This window comes from Marmota monax, unplaced genomic scaffold, assembly GCF_021218885.2.
Source record: "Marmota monax isolate L192 unplaced genomic scaffold, Marmota_monax_Labrador192_F-V1.1 WCK01_AAM20220418_F8-fsc00118, whole genome shotgun sequence".
Taxonomy (NCBI): Eukaryota; Metazoa; Chordata; class Mammalia; order Rodentia; family Sciuridae; genus Marmota; species Marmota monax.
This window is the reverse complement of record NW_026695231.1, coordinates 710,344-733,901: the sequence shown is the minus strand read 5'-3', so window position 1 is coordinate 733,901 and position 23,558 is coordinate 710,344. Positions and strand designations below refer to the sequence as shown.

The 23,558-nt window shown below is 34.8% G+C and overlaps 1 protein-coding gene across 6 annotated transcripts in view; it reads right to left on the bottom strand.

Annotated features, from left to right (window-relative positions):
• The window catches only part of Rps6kc1 (ribosomal protein S6 kinase C1), a 218,478-nt gene that overhangs the window by 113,982 nt on the left and 80,938 nt on the right, over positions 1-23,558 (bottom strand). For 5 of the 6 annotated variants that reach the window (XM_046438431.1, XM_046438432.1, XM_046438433.1 and 2 more), the window contains one exon: positions 20,755-21,117. In XM_046438431.1, coding sequence (XP_046294387.1) covers positions 20,755-21,117 — 363 coding nt within the window. Of the gene's footprint in view, positions 1-20,604; positions 20,656-20,754; positions 21,118-23,558 lie in introns of those variants that run through there. The other variant, XM_046438435.2, reaches the window with a different exon arrangement.

Below are 23,558 nucleotides of genomic sequence, written 5' to 3'. Positions count from 1 at the left end.
TGGAGCCTAGTGACCTGCCGGCGTGGTAGCCACGACACCCCAATTGGAATAAGGAGAGAGCAGAGCAGCCGCCCGCGCCTGCAGGAAAGATACGCAAGCAGTATGAAAAGACAAGGAAAGAAAGGACCACAAGCAATGCAGGTCAACGCAACTTTAGAAGAGGTAACAGCTGCAGCAGACGGAATGTCAGATAAAGAATTCAGGATATACATGCTTCAGATGATCTGGAGTATCAAGGAAGACATTAAACAGCAAAATCAGACAATGAAAGATCACTTCGACAATGAATTAAGCAAACAAATCCAGGAAGCAAAGGATCAACTATACAGGGAGATAGAGGTTATAAAAAACAAACAAACAGAAATCCTAGAAATGCAGGAAGCAATAAACCAACTTAAAAACTCAATGGAGAATACTACCAGCAGAGTAGAACACTTAGAAGATAGAACACCAGACAATGAAGACAAAGTATTTCAACTGGAAAAGAACATAGACAGCTCAGCAAGACTGTTAAGAAACCATGAGCAGAACATCCAAGAAATATGGGATAACATTAAGAGACCAAACTTAAGAGTCATTGGGATACAGGAAGGTACAGAGCTCCAAACCAAAGGAATGAGCAGTGTATTCAATGAAATAATACGAGAAAACTTCCCAGACTTGAAGAATGAGACAGAATCCCAAATCCTAGAAGCCTACAGGACGCCGAATGTGCAAAATCATAAGAGATCCACACCTAGACACATTATAATGAAGATGCCCAACATACAGAATAAGGAGAGAATTTTAAAAGCTACAAGAGAAAGGAAGCAGATTACATTTAGGGGTAAGCCAATCAGGATAACAGCTGATCTTTCAACACAGACTCTGAAAGCTACAAGATCCTGGAATAACATATGTCAAACACTGAAAGAAAATGGGTTCCAACCAAGAATTGTGTATCCAGCGAAATTAAGCTTCAGGATGGAAGATGAAATTAAAACCTTCCACGATAAACAAAAGTTTAAAGAATTCGCAGCTAGAAAACCATCTCTTCAAAACATCCTCGCCAAAGCATTACAGGAAGAGGAAATGGAAAATAACAATGAAAACCAACAGTGGGAGGTAGGACAGTAAAGGGGGGGAAAATAATCAAAGAGGAAAACAAACCATGTTTAGTAACAGAAATAAACAAATATGGGTGGAACAACAACCCATATCTCAATAATAACCCTAAATGTTAATGGCTTAAACTCACCAATTAAGAGACACAGGCTGGTAGAATGGATCACAAAACAAGACCCAACAATATGCTGCCTACAGGAGACGCATTTGATAGGAAAAGACATACATAGGCTGAAGGTGAAAGGTTGGGAAAAATCATATCACTCATATGGACTTCGGAAACAAGCAGGAGTGTCCATACTCATAGCAAATAAAATAGTTAATCAAAAGGGATAAAGAGGGACACTACATACTGCTTAAGGGAACCATACACCAACAAGACATAACAATCATAAATATTTATGCCCCAAACAATGGTGCAGCTATGTTCATCAAACAAACTCTTCTCAAGTTCAAGAGTCTAATAGACCACGGTACAATAATCATGGGAGACTTCAACACACCTCTCTCGCCACTGGACAGATCTTCCAAACAAAAGTTGAATAAGGAAACTATAGAACTCAATAACATTATTAATAACCTAGACCTAATTGACATATATAGAGTATACCACCCAACATCAAGCAGTTACACTTTTTTCTCAGCAGCACATGGATCCTTCTCAAAAATAGATCATATATTATGTCACAGGGCAACGCTTAGACAATATAAAGGAGTAGAGATAATACCATGCATCTTATCTGATCATAATGGAATGAAACTGAAAATCAATGATAAAAGAAGGAAGGAAAAAGCATACATCACTTGGAGAATAAACAATAGGTTACTGAATGATCAATGGGTTATAGAAGACATCAAGGAGGAAATTAAAAAATTCTTAGAGATAAATGAAAACACAGACACAACATATCGGAATCTATGGGACACATTGAAAGCAGTTCTAAGAGGAAAATTCATTGCTTGGAGTTCATTCATTAAAAAAAGAAAAAACCAACAAATAAATGATCTCATACTTCATCTCAAAATCCTTGAAAAAGAAGAGCAAAACAACAGCAAAAGAAGTAGAAGGCAAGAAATAATTAAAATCAGAGCTGAAATTAATGAAATCGAAACAAAAGAAACAATTGAAAAAATTGACAAAACTAAAAGTTGGTTCTTTGAAAAAATAAACAAAATCGACAGACCCTTAGCCATGATAGCGAAGAGAAGAAGAGAGAGAACTCAAATTACTAGCATACGGGATGAAAAAGGCAATATCACAACTGACACTTCAGAAATACAGAAGATAATCAAAAACTATTTTGAATCCTTATACTCCAATAAATTAGAAGATAGTGAAGGCATAGATAAATTTCTTAAGTCATATGATCTGCCCAGATTGAGTCAGGAGGATATAGAAAACCTAAACAGACCAATATCAATTGAGGAGATAGAAGAAACCATAAAAAGACTACCAACTAAGAAAAGCCCAGGTCCGGATGGGTATACAGCAGAATTTTACAAAACCTTTAAAGAAGAACTAATACCAATACTTTTCAAGCTACTTCAGGAAATAGAAAAGGAGGGAGAACTTCCAAATTCATTCTACGAGGCCAATATCACCCTGATACCTAAACCAGACAAAGACACTTCAAAGAAAGAAAACTACAGACCAATATCTCTAATGAACCTAGATGCAAAAATCCTCAATAAAATTCTGGCGAATTGGATACAAAAACATATCAAAAAAAATTGTACACCATGATCAAGTAGGATTCATCCCTGGGATGCAAGGCTGGTTCAATATACGGAAATCAATAAATGTTATTCACCACATCAATAGACTTAAAAATAAGAACCATATGATCATCTCGATAGATGCGGAAAAAGCATTCGACAAAGTACAGCATCCCTTTATGTTCAAAACTCTAGAAAAACTAGGGATAACAGGAACATACCTCAATATTGTAAAAGCAATCTATGCTAAGCCTCAGGCTAGCATCATTCTGAATGGAGAAAAATTGAAGGCATTCCCTCTAAAATCTGGAACAAGACAGGGATGCCCTCTCTCTCCACTTCTCTTCAACATAGTTCTCAAAACACTGGCCAGAGCAATTAGACAGACGAAAGAAATTAAAGGCATAAAAATAGGAAAAGAAGAACTTAAATTATCACTATTTGCAGATGATATGATTCTATATCTAGCAGACCCAAAAGGCTCTACAAAGAAACTATTAGAGCTAATAAATGAATTCAGCAAAGTGGCAGGATTTAAAATCAACACGCATAAATCAAAGGCATTCCTGTATATCAGCGACAAATCCTCTGAAATGGAAATGAGGACAACCACTCCATTCAAAATATCTCCAAAAAAAATAAAATACTTGGGAATCAACCTAACAAAAGAGGTGAAAGACTTATACAATGAAAACTACAGAACCCTAAAGAGAGAAATAGAAGAAGATCTTAGAAGATGGAAAAATATACCCTGTTCATGGATAGGCAGAACTAACATCATCAAAATGGCGATATTACCAAAAGTTCTCTATAGGTTTAATGCAATGCCAATCAAAATCCCAACGGCATTTCTTGTAGAAATAGAGAAAGCAATCATGAAATTCATATGGAAAAATAAAAGACCCAGAATAGCAAAAACAGTGCTAAGCAGGAAGTGTGAATCAGGCGGTATAGCGATACCAGACTTCAAACTATACTACAGAGCAATAGAAACAAAAACAGCATGGTACTGGTACCAAAACAGGCGGGTGGACCAATGGTACAGAATAGAGGACACAGAAACCAATCCACAAAACTACAACTATCTTATATTTGATAAAGGGGCTAAAAGCATGCAATGGAGGAAGGATAGCATCTTCAACAAATGGTGCTGGGAAAACTGGAAATCCATATGCAACAAAATGAAACTGAATCCCTTTCTCTCGCCATGCACAAAAGTTAATTCAAAATGGATCAAGGAGCTTGATATCAAATCAGAGACACGCCGTCTGATAGAAGAAAAAGTTGCCTACGATCTACAGTCGGTGGGGTCGGGCTCCAAATTCCTCAATAGGACACCCATAGCACAAAAGTTAATAACTAGAATCAACAAATGGGACTTACTCAAACTAAAAAGTTTTTTCTCAGCAAAAGAAACAATAAGAGAGGTAAATAGGGAGCCTACATCCTGGGAACAAATCTTTACTCCTCACACTTCAGATAGAGCCCTAATATCCAGAGTATACAAAGAACTCAAAAAATTAGACAATAAGAGAACAAACAACCCAATCAACAAATGGGCCAAGGACCTGAACAGACACTTCTCAGAGGAGGACAGCCAATCAACAAGTACATGAAAAAATGCTCAACATCTCTAGCTGTCAGAGAAATGCAAATCAAAACCACCCTAAGATACCATCTCACTCCAGTAAGATTGGCAGCCATTAGGAAGTCAAACAACAACAAGTGCTGGCGAGGATGTGGGGAAAAGGGTACACTTGTACATTGCTGGTGGGACTGCAGATTGGTGCAGCCAATTTGGAAAGCAGTATGGAGATTTCTTGGAAAGCTGGGAATGGAGCCACCATTTGACCCAGCTATTCCCCTTCTAGGTCTATTCCCTAAAGACCTAAAAAGAGCATGCTACAGGGACACTGCTACATCGATGTTCATAGCAGCACAGTTCACAATAGCAAGACTGTGGAACCAACCCAGATGCCCTTCAATAGACGAATGGATAAAAAAAATGTGGCATTTATACACAATGGAGTATTACTCTGCATTAAAAAATGACAAAATCATAGAATTTACAGGGAAATGGATGGCATTAGAGCAGATTATGCTAAGTGAAGCTAGCCAATCCCTAAAAAACAAATGCCAAATGTCTTCTTTGATATAAGGAGAGTAACTAAGATCAGAGTAGGGACGAAGAGCAGGAGAAGAAGATTAACATTTAACAGGGATGAGAGGTGGGAGGGAAAGGGAGAGAGAAGGGAAATTGCATGGTAATGGAAGGAGACCCTCGGGGTTATACAGTGGAGGGGGTAGAGAGAGAGGAGGGGAGGGGAGGGGAGGGGAGAGGTGGGGAGGGGGGAGGGGGGAGGATGGGAAAGGCAGCGGAGCACAACAGACACTAGTATGGCAATATGTAAATCAATGGATGTGTAACTGATGTGATTCTGCAATCTGTGTATGGGGTGAAGGTGGGAGTTCATAACCCATTTGAATCAAATTGTGGAATATGATATGTCAAGAAATTTGTAATGTTTTGAACAACCCACAATAAAAAATTAAAAAGAAAAAAAAAAAGAAAGAAAAAAAAAAAGAAATGGGTATTTTTATGCAAGGAAAGAACATGTTAGGTTCCATTTTTAAACCATCACTTGGGTTTCTGGAGGAGAGAGAATGGATCAGAATCAAGTACAAATACAAACAGTAAAACAATCATAAAGTCATTATAAAAAAGAGATTGACAGAAAGTAAGACTGAGGAGTTCAGTAAATCCTCTCCCTAGATAAATCCAAACAAAATTATCAAAAATATCAACTCTCCAAATCAATGATTCAAACAAAAAATTGAAAAAATTTATACAAGAAAATGTGCTGAACTGTAATAAGAGAAACAGAGGTATTAGTGTTTCAACACAAGGCTACTGATATCTGCTCTCAACCCAATAATACACTGGGATGTTGTAAGTGAGGATCAGCAGCCTTCCTGATGCTTAAAGGGGGACATCCAATCTGGATCTCCACTGAAAAGCTTCATGGGGGTGTATGTTATGGCTTAGATGTAAGGTACCCCCCAAAAGCTCATGTGTGAGACAATGCAAGAAAGTTTAGAGGTGAAATGAATGGGTCATAAGAGCCTTAACCAAATCAGTGCATTTACCCACTTGAATGGATTAACTCTGTAGTAACTGTAGTGGGTAGGGTATTCGTAGAGAAGGCCACCACTGGAGGTATGTCTATGTGGTATATATTTTGTCCCTGGCAAGCATAGCTCTCTCTGTTTCCTTGTTGCCATGTCCTGAATTGCTTTCCTCTACTTCTACTTTCCACCTCATCTTAAGCCCAGAGCAATGGATTGAGACCTCTGAAACTGTGAACCTCAAATAAACCTTTTCTCCTCTAAAATTGTGTCTGGTGTTTTGGGGAGTGGTAAATTATCGGACTAAAACAGGGGAAGAAGATATTGAAATCAACAGCAATCAATGGCAAAGAGACATTAACAATGAAATCTGGGAAACAAGACAGCTATGGTATGTTCTGATACACTCCCAGGTATTTCTGGGGATCTTAAAAGTTACACACATGCACAGAGGAGACTACAGAGAACCCCAGCTATTTACGCCTTCCTGGTGAATGGGAGGTCTTGCACAAGTAGAAGCAAAAACCAGGGAAGACTTGTAAACTGCCTGATCTTTGAACATAGGCCCTAACCCACACACAGATATCTCAAGGGCTCACACTGTTTATGCACAGATTCTGAACAATTCTGGGCTAACCAAAAAAACAAAACAACAATAATAACCACCCCCTGGGAAATGAGGAGGAAACAAGATCTAGAATTACCATAATATATTTTATCTAAAATGTCAAGTTTTGAACAAAAAAGTATGAAACATGCAAAGAAAAAGGAAAAATGTGGCCCATCCAAAGGGATAGGGGGAAAATAGTCAATAAAACTGCTTCTTGAGTGGACCCAGATGTAAATCTTAGTAGACAAAGACTTAAAACAACTACTACAAATATACTTAAAGAACTAAGAGAAACCACGTTAAAGGAATTAAATAAAGTACAAAGACAATGAGTCTTCCAATCAGATTAACAATAAAGAGACAGAATTTATATTTTTAAAAAAGAACCAAATAGAACTTCTGGAGTTAAAAACTATACCATAGCAGATTAAGCTGCCAGAAAAAAAGAATTAGCAAACTTAATGTTGGATGAGTAGCCATTATCTAGTCCAAATAAAAGTTAACAGTTAAAAAAAAAAAAAAAAACAGGAAATAAAACACCAATGGAGGCCAAAACACCTGTGAAAATCATCAAACATGCTAACACAAAAAATACAGTTCAAGAAATTGAGAGTCAAAAATATAGGCAGAAAAAACATATATTTGAAGAAATAATGGGTGAAACTTCCCGGATCTGATAAACATTGATCTACACATGTAGATATAACAAATACAAAAGATAAAACAATGTCAAAAGGATAAACCCACCAGGTGTGTTGGCATACACCTCTAATCCCAAAGATGCAGGAGGATCGCAAGTTTAAAGCCACCTTCAGCAATTCAATAAGGCCCTAAGCAACTCAATGAGAACCTGTCTCTAAATAAAAGATAAAAAGGGGCTAGGGATGTGGCTCAGTGGTTAAGTAGTGCCCCCAAGTTCAATCCCTAGTATCAAAAAAAAAAAAAGGATAAACCCTAAAGCATCCACATCTAGACATATAGCCTAACCATCAAAAACCAAAAGAAAGAAAATCTTAAATAAATAACAAAGGAAAACATTTGTCACATACTAAGGAACCTTAACAAGAGTGACTGGCTTATCAGAAAAATGGAAGCCAGAAAGCAGTAGGATGGCATATGTAAAATACTAAATGGGGGAGGGGGTTATCCAAAAAGAATCTGATATCCAGCAAAACTATCTTTCAACAATGGAGGCAAAAAAAAAAAAAAAAAAACATTCCCAGACAAAGATGGAGAGAATCTATTGCTAGCACAGCACCATACAAGAAATAATTTAAAAAAGAAAAAGAAAGAAAGGAAAAGAAATTTCAGAGAGTAACCCAAATCCAAACCAAAAAAAAAAAAAACAAAGAAAGAAATTACTTACGTAAAAATGAAAGTATCAGTTTCCTCATTTTATCCAAACTGGTTTAAAAGGCAAATGCAATGTGATCAGTCATTATAAAAGTACATTGTAAGGCTTATACAAAGACATAATTTACATGGAAGTAACAGCAAAACCTAGAGGGTATGGAAGGAAGCTACATGAAATAATGTTTCCATATATTAGTGGAATTAGAACTACCTTATTTTAAAATATTTTAAAATATAATGTTAAATTAAAATGCTTATTGCTGTAATCTGTAGAGAAACTTATGAAAGAGAAGACTCAAAATGATAAAGTTCTTTTTTAAAACACAAAGAAAGTAAATGGTATGTAAGAAAATATCTACTTACCACAAAAGATGGGAGTAAAAAACAAAAAAGAGACATAGACATACTATGTAAAAAAATAATAATCAAAATACATAGTTTTTAATATTCATTTTTTAGTTGTAGTTGGACACAATGTCTTTATTTGTTCATTTTTATGTGGTGCTGAGGATCGAACCCAGGGCCTCGCACATGCAAGGTGAGTGCTCTACCAGTGAGCCACAACCCCAGCCCTAATCAAAATATATATTTAAGAAAAAAAATTCACTAGAGACAAAAATATACATTACAGTGTGAAAAGATTAATCAGGAATATGTAACAATTATCAACATAACAAAAATCTAATAACAGAGCCCCAGAAGAGATGAAAAAAAATAACAGAAAGAAATAGAAAATTCAATAATATTTGTCAGAGAAGTCTCAATAATTGCTAGAAAAGAGAGACAGAAAACTGGCAATGATGTAAATGAATTAAGCAATATTATCAATCAAACTGAGTTGATGAACATCTATAGAATTCTTTATCCAACAAAAGAAAAACATGTATTCCTTTTTTAATATTTATTTTTTAGTTATAGTTGAACACAATACATTTATTTTATTTATTTATTTTTATGTGGTGCTGAGGACCAAACCCAGGGCCTTGCATATGCTAGGCAAGTGCTTTACCACTGAGCCACAACCCCAGCCCCATCCCCCAGCATATATTCTTTATAAGCCCCATGGAACATTCTCCAGGACAGACCATGTACTAAGCCACTAAACAAGTCCCAATAAATTTAAAGGAATTAAAAGCATGCAAAGTATGTTCATTAACCATAATAAACTAAAAATCAGCAACAAACAAAAACTTGGAAAATACATGAATATTTTAAAATTAAAGAACATTTCCAAATAATACATGGATCAAACAAGAAACTACAAAAGAAACTGGAAATTATTTTAAGCTTAATGAAAATGAAAACAACATCTCAAAATTTAGGGGATGCAAAGCAGTGTTTAGTGGAATAATTTATAGCTGTAAGCATCTATATTGAAATGAAGATCTCAAATAACCTAAGCTTCCACCTCTTAAGATGCAATCTAAAAAATGAAGAGCAAACTACACAAAAAGAAAATGGGAGAATAAATGAAACCAATGGAACAGAAAATGGAAAAAATATGGAGAAAACAAATTAAATAAAAAATCAATTCAAAATCAACTAAATTATGTTATACCCATGTAAGAATATACATAATGAATCCCCTTTTAATACATAATTATGATGCACTAATTAAAAATAAAAGAAGGAAGACCAAGAGAATAAAGCAAGGGGATCAGAGGGTGGACAAGGAGAGGGAAAGGGGAGACACTAGAGAATTATATTATATGCATGCTCAAATATGTCACAATGAATCCCACTATTATGTATAATTATAATGCATCAAAAAAAACATTTTTAAAAATCAGTGCTTTGAAAAGATCAACAAAACCTACAAAATTCTAGCTAAACCAACCACAAATGGCTAGGGATATAGCTCAGTTGGTAGAGTGCTTGCCTTGCATAATGAGGTTGTGGCTCAGTGGTAGAGCACTTGCCTAGCACATGTGAGGCACTGGATTTGATCCTTAGCACCACATAAAAATAAATAAATAAAATAAAGGTATTGTGATCATCTGCAACTAAAAAAATTTTTTTTTAAATATATATGCTCATTAGCCAGGAGCAGTGGCATACACCTGTAATTCCAGTGGCTAGAGAGTCAGAGACAGGAGGATTTCAAATTCAAAGCCAGCCTCAGTAATTTATCAAAGTCCTAAGCAACTCAGTGAGACCCTGTCTCTAAATAAAATACAAAAAAATGGCTGGGGCTGGGGCTGGGGCTCAGTGGTTGCATGCCCCAGGGTTCCATTCCTGGTACCCCAAAAATAAATAAATATGTTCATCATCTCAATAACAATTTGCCTTCTTTTTCGTTTTGTTGTTTGGTTGGTTGGTTTTTTGTTGCTGTTGTTGTTTGTTTCCTTATTTGGAGACAAGGCCTTACCATATTGCTCAGGTTGACCTTAAACTCATGGGCTCCACTGAGCCTCCTGCTTCCACCTCCAGTTTAGCTGGAATTACAGGCAAGTGACCACATCCAGTATTTTATCTTCACTTGTGAAAGTGATTTCAGCAGGATACAGAATTCTCAAAAGACACAAATTTTATTGTTGCTTTTTTTTCCTTTCCCTAAATTAAAGATTTTTCTTGGCTTCAGAAAGTAAGATTAGAAGGAATAAATAATGAGAAGAGGCAAAGATGTGGACAAGTGAGTTAGCAAAAGAATGCTAAGAATAAGTAATGAAAGAATGTAAAATAAGTACTGAGGGTCCACTTAAGATCAGGAACAACAAATTCTTAATGATTCAATCTGTATATAAAGTATGATTTCTTCCCACATATCTGCTTGGGTATCTGCCACAGCATGGAACTAATCTGACCTAGCTTCTAGATTACACTACACAAATTCTATATTCTATTTCCTGTATCACTAGATCATTTCATTTAAAAGGACTATTACAATGTCCTGTCACAGCTTTGCCTCTTCTCATTATTTATTTCTTCTAATCTTACTTTCTGTAGCCTAGGTAAAGGCGGGCCCTTTATCAACAGTGTAGGTCAGGGTATTGTTCTCCCTCCAACTATCAAACCAATAAACTACAATAAAAATCCAATTTTGAGTTCTTTGTCTCTAATCTCAGCTTCTATTCCTTCTGGGTACTCAGTTTGTGTTCTTCATTGCCTTGCAAAGCCCATTTCTCTTATGAGAAAAGGCTATCACTGGTCTGAATTCATTCAAAATAACTATTTCATAACAAGATTTTACTGTATTTATGGGCTTTTCACCCACAAGCCAAAACAAAAAAAAAGTGTGCTATAATTAATCAGAGAATGATTTAATCACACCCTGTACAATTCAAAATTGATTTAATTGTGTATACCTCTGGCTATTCTGTAATCAAGACCTTTCTGGTTAACTAACTATCAAGAATAAAGCAGAAACTACTAAAAAGTAAGAAAATTTCCTATAAAAATCAAGACAATAGTGATGTTATAGATCACCATATCTTAAAACTTTCAGGTTTTTTTTTTAATATCATGCACACCATTTCAAAGTACTGAAATAAAATGATCAAAAAGGTAGGGTAGTTTAACCAAAAAGAAAGCCTCAACAAATTTCAAAAAACTGGAATAATTCAGACTAAGTTAATTAATAATTTAGACCATGGAGTCAAGCAGTAACAAAGATAATCAGAAAAACTCCAAATCCCAGAAAATTAAATAATACACTTATGATATACTTCTAAGTAATTCACAGGTACAACAGGCAGAATAATGAAGGATCCCTAAAGATGTCCATGTCCTAATTGCATAATCTATAAATATGCTGTGAAACCTTTCAAACGTGATTAAGGTTAAACACTGTGAGATATGGCAATTATCCCGGATTACCAGAGTAGCCCCAAGAAAATCATATGAATCCCTAAAATCAGATAATCTTTCCTGGATAAGGGTCAGAGTAAGATATAACGGTCAGAGGGATGGAAGACTGCTGACTCTGAAGAAGGAGGAAGACCAAAAACCAAGTGTCTAGAAGCTAGAAAAAGCAAGGCAACAGATCTCCCTAAGAGTCTCCAGAAAAGGATGCACTTTTTCGTACCTTGACATTAGCCCAGTGAGACTCACGTCAGATTTCTAACCCCCAAACCATAAAATAAAAATTTGTGTTGTACACCATTAAGTTTATAGCAATTTGTTAAAGTAGCAACAGAAGTGAATAATATGGGATAAAGAAAAAAGTCAAAACAAAAAGCAGAAAATATTTGAACTGAAAATAGTAAGTATGGTGGCTAAAGGAGTATTTAGTAGAAAGTATATAATCCTACATGTGTGTTGAAAAAAACAAAGGTTAAAACTCAAATATCTAAGCCTCTAACTCAAAAAAAAAAAAAAAAAAACAGGTCAAAATAAATGGGGGAAAGGAAATAAAGAAAAGAAAGTCTTATATTAAAAACAAATATATACTCTTTTTTAAAAAAGTTAAAAGTTAAGTGCACACCTGTAATCCCTGCTTAACTAGGGAGGCTGAGATAGGAAAATCACCAGTTTGAGGCCAGCCAGCCTGGGCAATTCAACAAGACCCTTATCTCAAAAAAAAGTTAAGAGTTGTTTCTTTTTAACATTAATTAAACTGATAAATCCCTAATATAACTGATTCAAAATAAAAGAAAAATGACAAATTACCAATATCAAGAAAGATCCAACAGACATCAAAGATGTGAGCCTACTAAAACAATTGCTACAATTAATAAATCTGACCATTTGTGTGAAATAGACAAATTTCTTGAAAAATACAATTCACAGAAGTTGACAAGAAAAGAAAGGATATCTTCCTTTATGGATATCCTATTTCAACAGTTAAAGAAATGAATCCACTATTAAAATCCTTTTCATAGCCAGGTGTGGTAGCACACACCTATAATCCCAGCAACCCTAGAAGCTGAGGCAGAACGATCTCAAGTTAGAGGCCAGCCTAGGCAAATTAGCAAAACCCTGTCTCAAACTTTTTTTGAGATGAGGGTCTTGTTGAACTGTTCTCACATTTCTTAAGTATACTAAATGCCTTGTAAATATGTAGAAGAACAACCCTATTTTATGGTTAGGTAAACTATGGGGTGACAGCCATGATGTCTACAACTATCTCTTAATTCATCGTACACATATATGAAAAACAAAAATATACATAAATCATGAATAAATCTCAGCAATCAAATCGATAGTATTTTAAAAGGATAATATAAAATGTATAATACATACACAACTGAGTAAAGTTGTTCAACACTCCAAAACCCATCTATGTCAACTCTTAGGTCTGGAGGACATTGGCAGCTACACAATTCAAATTTTCCTACATAACATCTCAAAAAACAAACAAAAAAAAAAATCAAGAGAGCAAATAAACCCACATTCGACCCATATTTTTAGCAGTATTAGAAAACAAAAAAATACCATGACTGTGCAGATTATCTGTAAACAGAGAAATAAACCAAATTACAACAGAGCTCCCAGGGCTCCACTGTCACAGGTCAGTGATGTGGAGAACAGGAAGAAAAAGCTTAAGGGATTCCCTGAAGTGGGGACGGGGACATAGAGGGGCACAGAAGACCTAAACCAAAACACATGAAAAAACTACCCCTAGAGAATTGCACGGAAGATGGTAGGAGACCCTCATCGTTATGCAAAATTACATATAAGATGGTGTGAGGGGGAAGAAAAAAGAGAAAGAGAGAAACATGTCACAGTAGATTGGGTAGAAAGAGGGGAGGGGAGAGGGGATAGGAAGGGCAGCACAATACAATAGACACTAGTATGGCCCTATGTATAAACATGGCTGTATAACCAATGTGATCCTGCAATCTGTACACGTGGAAAAATAAGATTAAGATTACGTACCCCATTTGAATCAAATGTATGATATGTCAAGATCATTGTAATGTTTTGAGCAACTAATAAAAAAAATAAAAAAAAAAAACTACCCCTAGAAAGAAAGTCCAACTAAATGCCAAAATATTAGTATTTTGCAACACGGGCTGCAACTTATCAGTCGGAAGCACAGTTTACAAAGAAGGGCCTGGACTTGAGTGGAACTACAAGTAAGAGGCTTGGTAAAGCTTTCTTCCTGGGAAAGAATCAGACACATGAAAAGGAGCCATACCTCTGGAAGATGTGGCAGGGAAAGACTGAAGCAAAAAGAAGGAAATGAGAACCCAGCCATGCAAAGAACAAGAGAAGAAATCAGATCTCATCCTCTCAATGCTATTAAGAGATCAGGATAACAACTACCTTCAGAGAAGGAGAAACTAGAAGGGGAGATGAGGACGCATCTACAGTACTGATCAAGTTCTGCTTCTTGATCCAGTTGCCAGTCGCATGGGAGCTTTCCTTGTGGGAAAATACATTACACCACATATGATATGTACTTTTCTGTTTATATAATTATATTTCACTTAAAAGTTTTAAGAAAAAGCTATGATGCCTGTTCTCTAGAGAATTATAGTTTAGGAAACATATAAGAGAGAACACATAAATAACAAAGCAATATTTTTTAAAGGCAAGGAGAGAAAGAATAATAAATGGCATTGTTGAGTCAGTAACAATAAGTAAAAGATGACATTTTAATTTGTTTGTACCTTGTTCTGGTCTATTCCTCCCACATTCTATGTTATGTTCAGTTCATGTGGTTCATCACAGATAGTTCTGTCCACCTTCCCAGAGATGACCAAATAACCTATGCCTAACTAGGTTAAAAAGGCAAAGGTGGAAATACAAGACTCATGCCTGGCCAATCCTCCCAGGGGACTTTGTTACAGAAAGCTCCCTCTCTCCTAGGATCCTGAGGAATAAATGAGAGAAAGGGAATACCAAGTACATGGTATGAACAGAGACAGCAAACAGAAAGGCAGAGCCCAGGTAACATTTCTTGAACACCTGAATCAAGCTGTATGTAACCACTGAAACACTAATTTCTGTGAGCTAAAACACTCTTTTCTAGGTTGAGCTTCTTTGAGTTGCTTACGTTTTTGTTAGCATAACTGAAAGAGTCCAGCCTAACATAAAACCTAAAAGAAGGACTGATCTGAGTACAGGGTAATTTAAAAGGCAACTCTTTTCATTCATGAACATCAAGAATAGAGACTCTAATGTTCTCTCTGAACCTATGAAACAGTTTCTTCTGAGTTCACTGCATTAGTAACTGCTTTCTTCTGTTGGGTCAACTAAAGAAAGGAAAAATCAGAATGCTGATGGGAGGGAAAGACAGAAGGGTAAGTGGCAAATTTAAATTATTTCAAATCTATTTTTTAAACTCAATTTTAGTTCTTTAAAATGCTTTTTTCTAGCCAATTTCAAAACTGTCAAGATCTGAAAAATTCCCAACTAAGGCAATTAACTGAATTACAGTGAAGAATATAACTTGTTTTTCAAAAGGCAGTGGGAATTTTCAGACAGAAACATTCTGAATTTGTCTTATAGTGCTTCTTTGACAAAACCTCAACAATCTCAAGCTCCAGATGAAGACGGACAGAAAAATTCAGATTCCAAGAACAGTCCTTCTTTTCCAACTATATGACAATGATAAAAGATACCAAGAGATACCAAAACATACAATAGGAGTCAAATTTAGGATATAAATCTCTATGGCAAATGTGATTTATCCTAGAAATGTATGAGTGGTTTAATAAGAAAATCAATATAAATATACATATTAATAAAGCAAAAGGGGGAAAAGATAATCACTTCAATTGATGCAGAAAAAGCGACTAACAGAATCCAACACCCTTTCATGATGGAATATTCAAAACCTAAGAATAAATGGAATTTCCTTAACATTATAAAGGATATCTACGAAAGACCAATAGCTAACTTCATACTCAATGGTAAAAGATTAAAAGTTTTACCCCTAAGTTCAGGAACAAGACAAGGATATCTGCTTTTTGAATATTCTTCACTGTACTGGAAGTTCTAGCCAGAGCATTAGACAAGAAAAAGAGAGAAACAATATTCAAATTAAAAAGGAAGAAGCAAAACTATCTATATTCACAGATGCCTTACCCTATATATAGGAAACCAAAAATCCACAATAAAAACAACTAGGGCTAATAACAAATTCCACAAGTTGCTGGGTAGAAGATCAACATACAAACCCCAGCTAAACTGATACACACTAGGAACAAACAAAATTTTTATTTATTTTATTACTTTGTATATGTGTGTGTGTGTGTGTGCACGTGTGCACACATGAGAGAGAGAGAGAGAGAGAGAGAGAGAGAGTGTGTGTGTGTGGTGTCCTGGGGATCAAACCCAGAGTTTTATGCATGCCAGACAAGCACTCTACCACTGTATCCATTATATCCCCAGCCCCGAAGAGAAAAATGGAATTTTTAAAATTCCTTTTGCAATAGCATTCAAAAAATAAAATGCCTAGGAATAAATTTAATCCAGGAGGTAAAACTTATATACATTGAAAACCACAAAAATTGCTGAAGAAAATTAAAGAAGATATAAACAAGTTAAAAGACATCTTGTGTTCATAGATAAGATTTAACATTGTTGAGAGATAGCAATACTCCCAAAACTTATAGATTTAATATAATTTCTATGAAAATTCCAACTGCCTTTTTTATACAAACAGAAAAAGTAATTCTCGAATTTATATGAAATGTCAAGGAGACCTAAATAGTTAGAATAATACTGAAAAAAAAAAACTCAAAGGGGTTCATAAATTTAAAAATGCTAGAAGTCAATGCATTTGAAAGCAAGATGATCACACCACGATCATCCACTAAAAATGTAGCTCTTACTTTTGCTGGACTTATGCCAAATTGGGCAATAACTTAAAGTCAACTAGAAAATACTTTCACAATACCTTCTGAGTTAACAAACACTGTAAATAATTCAAATAAATCTCAAAGTTGTGATTTTTCATTCTGAAATTCAACAATACAGTATCATATGACTTTCTTCCCTTTATCAAACCAAGACTGATAACCTTTCTCAGGTCCATCCATTCTAAAGCAAACAAGACTATTCTGTTCATTTCCAAATATTTGAGTAATTCTTATTCAAAAGAATAAATCAAAGGTCTCAGCTATTTTATACAGCACTTAACTATATATTATTATGAGTACACAGAGACTAGCCACATTTAAAGGGACTAAACATGTTCTAGAAACAACCCTGCAAAGTATAGCTCAATTTGGAACTAGTTTAAGTGACTCAAAAGAAATATGGAAGTAGACATGAGTTTGTGGTTTCACCCAGGAAGACTAATCAAGACCCAATGAGAAACACAGAATTATACAGTGTTCCTGAACACACAAGGTCACAGTTTTTGAAAAATGTATGGATAGCCCTAAGAACCTAGCACACATCTATCTAGGAATAGGGCAATTATGAAAAATTGCTTGGTGTTGCTTATTAAACCATTTAACAGAATAAGAATGGCAGAAAAATGGTTTGCACCTGCAAGCTTAGTATTCAAAAATATCAATAAAATTTTCAAAGAAAAATTAAGCATCAATGATATCTAGGAGGTATTTTCATTATAAATTTCATCACAACATATATAAGAGATTTCAATGTAAACAAAGAGGAGAGGAGAGGAAAGAGGACAGGAGGATAAAGAACAAATAAGGAGGACAATGAAGATGAAGAAAAGGATTAGAAGATCCTGGCATTTTTACCAAATTTTAAAAAAGTAACACGGATAGCTAAAGCAGCACATCTACCAAATATTTTCAATGAGATAAATACTACACAATCATGGATCTTATTAACATACTATAGAATTGACAAAAAATCTCATTTTGAAGATTCACCACTCAGTAATATTTTATATTTTCACAAGAAAAAACATTTTATATTCCCTATCACAGAGTCTGATACATGTGAGTAATAAATGCTTACTAAATGATCAACCTGGTGGTAGCTGGGTGAATAAACAATGGACGATGGGAAAGAATGAATATTAGGCTTTCATTTCTGTGACAAATTACCTAACGTGAACAACTTAAAAGGAGGAAAAGTTTATTTAGGCCCACAGTTTCAGAGGTTCAGCCTAAGGTCAAATGACTCCACTACTCTGGGCTCAAGGTGAGACATAACACCATGACAGAGAAGTACTCAAGGCAACCAGGAAGCAGAGACAGAAAGGGGAAGGGTCTGCAGGGAAGGTGAGCCCTTCCAGGAATGCCTCCAGTGACCTACTCCCTCCAGTCATGCCCAGCCTTCCTACAGTTACCACCAGTTTAGTCCACTCAAACTAGGAAGGACTGATTAGGTTATAGCTCTCATATTCTAATTGTTTTTCCTCTAAATATGACTGCATTAACACAGGAAGTTTTGGGGGACACCTCCTACCTAAACCGTAACTATATTCAAAACAGAGCATATTTGATACTGGAGAATTGCTGCTTCTCCATTTGAAAAAACTTATCTAATTAGGGGGTAACGTGTGAGAAGTAGCACAGTATAGTGGAAAGAAGACATTTAGATTTAGAAAACCTAGATTAAAGCTCTGGCTCAACTCTAACTGGCTGTGTCCCTGAGTAAATTGCTTCATTTATACAAGTCTTAGTTCCTTCACCTGTAAAATGGGGATTACAATAACTACCTTACAAACAAGCAATTTTGGCATCTGGAACAAACTATACCAAACCAGCTCTCAAATCAATTCTGTAATTCATAATGTAGCCCACAGATGGGTATTACTAACAATGCTCACCATCTGGTAGCTTCCTGTTTTAAATAATTATTCTTGCTAAATAGGTGCCAAGCTTTAAGGATCATTATATTAAATGTCTGCACCCTCTAAATTTTGGTACCTTTAGACAAAGCACAAGTATGACCAGACATGGTTCAGCTTAGGGAGTTGACCTGAAGATTAAAAATAACATAAGAAAAACACCTTTATACTGTGACAGGCATGTAATAGATGAGTTGTTACTTAAACATTCATTAACACCTTTATGCAGTCCATTTGCCACTGTACATTATCACAACTATTCCAGGAAGCCCACCGTGAGAATACAGATTAACCATATCAGCATCTTGTAATAATGTATAACAGGATGGATATGAAAGGATGGTATGTACTTTACTATTCTCTCCAAAGATTCAATTGACTCCTTCTACCTTGACTTTTAGATTTTCTCTCTTAAGTCCATAAAGACCTGAGAGTCCATGGTGCCATTTCTAGATTAAGGAATAAGAGAAGTGTCAGGTTCAAAAAGAGAATCTGAAGTTACCACTATGCAGGCGTGCGTCTTTGCTGGATGAGCAAAGAGAACCACTGCTATTGTGCTTTGCATCTAGTCTCAGCTGCACAAACTCCAATTAAAGAAGAAAAACATCAAGCCACCTTTATCAGATCTACTAACAATCCAGATAAACTCCTTTAGGATGAATAGTTTAGTAGTGAAGTAACAAAATTTTCCAGCTCCCAAAATCTCTGTGTAAAGTGTTTTTAAATAGCTCTGAAAGATTATTTTCTCCGGATTATCAGATATCCAGATAACTTTTGTGTTCTATCTGCTTTTATTATAAACATGCTAATCCAAACCAAGGTCAAAGGAATAACTGTTATAAAAAGAGTTAAATTAAAATTATCTATTGGTTTTACTGATTCTAATGATGTTTCAGTAACCCTGGAACAAACTTTCCCCGAGGAAACATCTTTTCTGAGCATAAATGTCAAATCAAGTTCACAAGCTAGAGCCCCCAATTTTCCCACAAATTAAAGGATAATGTCCATATGTCTGTTAGGTGGTAGACTTTTAAACAGAATACGCAGACTGGAGTTAAATGTACAGCCATCAGGATTGAAACAGAGGTTCTTTTATATATGGGTTAAAATATTAGAATTCTTAAGATGGCAGCTTAGTAAAAACATAGAAAGTAAGTAAATAAGAAATGAATAATACTATCATATTATAAACAAAAAAAAGGACTAAAAGCAGTAAGTCAATTATTTAAACTTTTGGGATTCAATAGCACATTAACAATAAAACCCAATCCAGAACAGGACTGGATACTATGGTTTCAGACAGACATGTTAAACAGGAGAAATACGTTTAAATAGTTAAAATTCCTTAAGACAAAGGTCTAGTAGGATTAGTGTCAAGTCCCAATGGAGAAATAATTAACCACCATAACCAGCAAAGTAATTAAGTGAAATATTTTTTGTTATTGGTTGATATGTATTTAAAATTCTCATTTTGAAGCAACAATTTTTATTTTTATGGTGCCATCAAGTGGTAACATTATGAAGTGTTCAAGATTAAATGCAGATAACTTTTAGACAAAAAGATGGCACACTGATGTGTTCTATCTATGTCAATTAAATACCAAGGATGTTTTAGCACATAGCACCGGAACATCAGAGCAGATTTTTTGTAATTAATTCCCTCTTTAAACTCCCAAAGAACAGCATGGTAGGCAAATCCAAGAACCTTTTACGCTCTTGGTTTAAAAGCCTATTTTATTTTATCTTTTCATTGAGAGTAAAAGCACTAGAGAATCTCTGTGAATACTTCTGAGGAACAATGCAGTCAAACAAGAAAAAAAAAATTCTTATTCGTACAAGAGACTTGGAGATGTGTTGACTTTGTAAAAAAAAAAAAAAAAAATCTCATTTTGGGGGCTAGAGATATAGCTCAATTGGTAGAGTGCTTGCCTCGAATGCACAAAGCCCTGGGTTCAATCCCAGCACCACAAAAAAAAAAAAAAAAAAAATATTTTTGTAGATTAACTGATCAAAGTATAGAGTTAAGTACCTCTGATAATCTCACTTGAAGTTCAGTAATTTCTCATTTTCATTCTTGTTCCTATATAAGATTATACAGAAGATATAGTTATATGTACATTTTCCCCCACATACCAACATAAGAACATGCCAAAACATACTAATGTAGATAAAATTGTACCTTGAACACCTTCTAGGAGTAAATCAACTCCCTTCCTATAAAATTCAGAAGCAGCTTCATAGTCGTCTTCCTCTTCCTTTTTCAAAGCCAGCTTTATTAATTCTCCTGCTTTCTCCAAATAATCTCTCTTGCCAAGCTTAGATTTTAAACTGCCAGGAAAGAGGCTACGACTTTCCCGTTCTTCTTCTGTTTTGTTCTGTTCACTGTCAGAAGCAACAGCCCCTAATGCTGAGGAATCCGAAGAGAGATTGAGACCAAAAGTTCTACTGGGAGAATTTTGATTGGAAGCCATTCCATCATCTAACTCGGCAAGAGAATCCACATCAACAGTAAGAGATATCAGATCACTGTCACTGGAGAAGCCTAGAAATATGATCACAATAGTAAACATATTAAATTGAGCATCAGCCAAAAGAATACAAATCACTCTAGCTGTTCATTTTTTCATACAATCCAATTCAATTAGGAAAGCTGTAATTTACTGATGGAAGTCAGTGTCTAGCAATTTATTTGAGTGTAGTTCATTCACTTTTATACCATCTCTTTACAACCCTGGAAAACAATTTGCTTACCTTAATCACCAAACTAAAATTGAAGACAAGCCTTGATCTAGCCTTATTATCAAAACCAAGATCTTGAAAACTGTTGCTTGCACACATAGCTGCTATAAACAACAGCATTATCATAAGGCACAAAGGGTAAGAATTTTGGAGTCATACCAAAAAAGTACTTCAATACCAGTTCTTAAAATGTTCTGTGTGACTAAGAGGAAGTTCCTTAAATTTTAATTATTGGGCAAATTTCTAAATGAGAAACTGCTAACGCATATGAGCCATAATAGACTATCATGAAATTATAACCACTATGACAATTAAATAAAAATTATATAATGATTAAATAATGCATCTTTTAGATATGCCTTCAGGTACCCATGCACATCTGGAAAATGTACGCTATTAAGATTTTTAAAAGAATTGAAATTTGGGCTGGGGTTGTGCCTTAGCAGTAGAGAGCTTGCCTAGCATGTATGAGGCCCTGGATTCAATCCTCAGCACCACATAAAAATAAATAAATAAAACAAAGGTATTGTGTTCAACTACAACTAAAAAAATATAATTTTTTATATTTATTTAATTGTAAATGAACACACAGTATCTTTATTTATTTTTATGTGGTGCTGAGGATTGAACCCAGTACCTCACACATGCGAGGCAAGCACTTTACCACTGAGCTACAGCCTCAGCCCCCTAAAAAATAAATATTTTTAAAAAAAGAATTAAATTTAGACAATTTTGTTTTGGTCTGTTTTAAAAACAAAGCTGGACTATATATGTACCTTAGTTTTCAGACCAAAAGATAAAAAATAAATAATAAATTCTACTTAACTATTTAATATTTAAATGCAAGAATTTCTTCTCCCATTTAATTAATTTCATAGTAAATTAAGCATCTTCTACAAGAACAGACAGCAAACTTTCTGGCCTTGGAACTTCCTTTCACATTCTTAAAAATGATGATTCCAAAAAGCTTTTGGGTAATGTGAATTGTATCTCTAAATACTTACTAACATTGTGTTGATACTAAGAAAGACTGAGAAATATTTTTAAATAAAACATTAAAGACTACTGATAAATTCTATGAAAAATAACTTCTATGTGACAAAACAAAATATCTATTGAGAGAAGATTTTGGAAAATCTTGTTAATGTCCAGCTTAAGAGAAGATGAATAGATTCTCATATCTGATTCTACATACCATCTATTGTCATATTTTTTTTGGTCAAAAGATATGAAGAAAATGTCACATAGATATACCATTGAAAAAGAAACAAGTGTTTTCGTACTCTTTTCAGATTACTGTGTATATTGTTCTTTAATTTAAAGACATCAAAACTCCACAAGCAATAGTTTCTTAAATCTAGCTGTACTGTGAAATATAAGATTCTATCAATGAAATGTCCATTTTTATTACATTCAAATCCATTCGACTATCTTGTATACTGAATGAATCTTTTACCCATGCTTAAGTTTGTGACAACAAATTGAAAATACTGGTTTACTGAGTTACACAGATCTTCCAAATGTTTTCCCCACATTTCATTATTACAACATCCAAAATAATCATAATTGTTAATACCATCACCAATCTCATCAGAAAATCCTTTAAGTATATGGAAGTTGTCAAACTCAAAAGTAGCACACAGAAATGATCCAAAACTCTTACTTTGGGGTTGAAAATTCTAATTTTATCACTGGCAGTAAACACTATCAGTTATTTGCCTTGAAGTGTCAGCTTTCAATCACTTTCAAGAAAAACTTTGCCAAGTATACAAGTTTGAATAACAATAGTTTATCAATTGTTGTTTCAAGCAAAATGGTGTCCCATTAAAAAATAAATAAATAAACAAGTGGTTTGGCTCATAACTTCAAAAACTACACAAATCATTTTCCTCACTACATACTGATAGTTCAGTATGCAAAGGGCTTTATATGTATCTTTCCTATTTTGTCACGCAGAATATTCAAGAAGACATGTACCCAAAGGCTGATATTTAATAAAATTAACAGTTTTCACTGCTTTATCAAAAACATTCTTAAGAAAAATCAGCATTGGTTTTACTACAAGTATATGCAATGTTTACTGCTGAGTCAGGCATCACTGTCCTGATTCATGCCTAGACATAGCAGTTTCACCCCCACTGCTTTTGCATAATCAGTTCAAATGTCAACACAGTGGAAAGGCAAAGAATGTCCTAATACTATTACCTCTTCTATATTTTTGCCTGTGGAGCCCCTGAAAAGACC